The 1824-nt window shown below is 36.5% G+C and overlaps 1 protein-coding gene across 1 annotated transcript; it reads left to right on the top strand.

Moving 5' to 3' along the window:
- The first annotated feature begins 208 nt into the window (after window positions 1–208).
- LOC131831471 (olfactory receptor 13G1-like) lies at window positions 209–1129 on the top strand. The gene has a single exon (XM_059173511.1). The coding sequence runs from the start codon at window positions 209–211 to the stop codon at window positions 1127–1129; it is 921 nt and encodes a 306-aa protein (XP_059029494.1).
- The last annotated feature ends 695 nt before the right edge of the window (window positions 1130–1824 follow it).

The following is a 1824-nucleotide window of genomic DNA, read 5'->3' as shown; positions in this document are numbered from 1 at the left end:
GAAGAATAGATGATATTGCCTAGAAGTCAGAACTCTATCAAAATGAAATTCTTGCTACTAAGTTGTATCACATCATCACACATATCACTAAATTCATACACACACACACACACACACACACACACACACACACACACCTCCTAATAAAGCACCCAGATCATCTTAATTCCAATTGCTCACTTTCTGCAATATCTGTCACTAAAGCAAGATGAAAAATAGCATCATAACTGAGTTTATGATTCTGGGCCTCACCCAAAAACCTGAACTGCAAAGAGTACTCTTCATTGTCTTTCTCTTCATGTACACTGTGGCATTTCTTGGAAATTCACTGATTGTCATTGCCATCATCTATAACACCACTTTGCATACACCCATGTATGTTTTCCTTTTGGCACTGGCTATTGTGGACATCGTATGCACAGCAAGCATTATACCAAAGATGCTGGTGACCATGTTAACATCAGGAAGGAGTATTTCCTATGAAAGCTGCATGTCCCAGATCTTCTTCTTCACGTGGTCCCTAGGAGCTGAGATGATTCTCTTCACCACAATGGCCTATGACTGCTATGTGGCCATCTGTTTCCCTCTTTGCTATAGAACTATTATGAACCACCATATGTGTTTGACCTTGCCAAGCATTACCATGGTGATTACAGTAACCAATTCCTGGGTACATACTGGTCTCATCCTTAGGCTGACATTCTGTGGGCCAAACACCATTGACCACTTCTGTGAGATACCCCCACTACTGTCTTTGTCCTGCAGCACCGTTAGAATCAATGAGATTATGGTATATGTTGCTGATCTTGCCCTGGCCATAGGCGACTTCACACTCACCTGCATCTCCTATGGTTTTATCATTGCTGCCATTTTCCGCATCCACACAACAGAAGGGAAGAGGAAGGCTTTTTCAACATGCTTGTCCCATCTCATAGTGGTGTCCCTTTACTACTCCCCTGTAATCTACACCTATATCTGCCCTGCTTTCAGCTACTCATTTGAAAGAGACAAGGTGATAGCTGCACTCTATACTCTTGTGACCCCAACATTAAACCAAATTGTGTATAGTTTCCGAAACAAGGAGATGCAGACAGGGATTCAGAAAGTTTTTCCGTTTCTGAAACATTAGTATTTTCAAAAGGGAATGTCAGCTCTCTACTCCAGAATAATCTCCTAGAACATCTCATATTTTACTGATCATTTATAGATATCTCCTTCCCAGATTTCCCTATTCCTTCTTAAGAGTAACAGTGTTTCATTACATTAAGAATCATTGTCTTAGCTCCTGATTTCTAAAATGCACTTACATTTTTACCATTACACTACTGATTTACACTTACTACTTTGCATATTTCTAAAATATTTTTTATGAAAGCTTTCACTATTAATCATAGTAAATGTAAAGTTTTTCTCTCATTCCTATTCTATTCCCAGATTCCTCAGTGTCTCCACAATTTTATAATTTTAATTTTAACAATATCTACAATGTAATACACATACCATCTCACATAAACATATATCATGATATATATCCCAACATCTTTCTAAAAATATGTACATTTTTCTCCTTCTTATATATGCATATACATAATCATTTTCCTGTTAGCATATGTAAACATTAAATATATTAACATATATATGCTATATAACTATTCAGAAAGTGCTTCTAATATTATAAAATTAATCAGTCTGTGAATCAAATCAGGACTCTCGTTCTGTAATAAGAAAATATATTGCATTACTTTGTGACATCTTGTGATGCATACAGTACAATTTTCCCTTGAAATCAGTTCTAATTAGTGTTCCACTCTAACATTTTTAAAC

Source organism: Mustela lutreola, chromosome 5 (assembly GCF_030435805.1).
Source record: "Mustela lutreola isolate mMusLut2 chromosome 5, mMusLut2.pri, whole genome shotgun sequence".
Classification (NCBI taxonomy): domain Eukaryota; kingdom Metazoa; phylum Chordata; class Mammalia; order Carnivora; family Mustelidae; genus Mustela; species Mustela lutreola.
The sequence above is the reverse complement of the archived record's forward strand: the minus strand, read 5'-3'. Positions and strand labels throughout refer to the sequence as shown.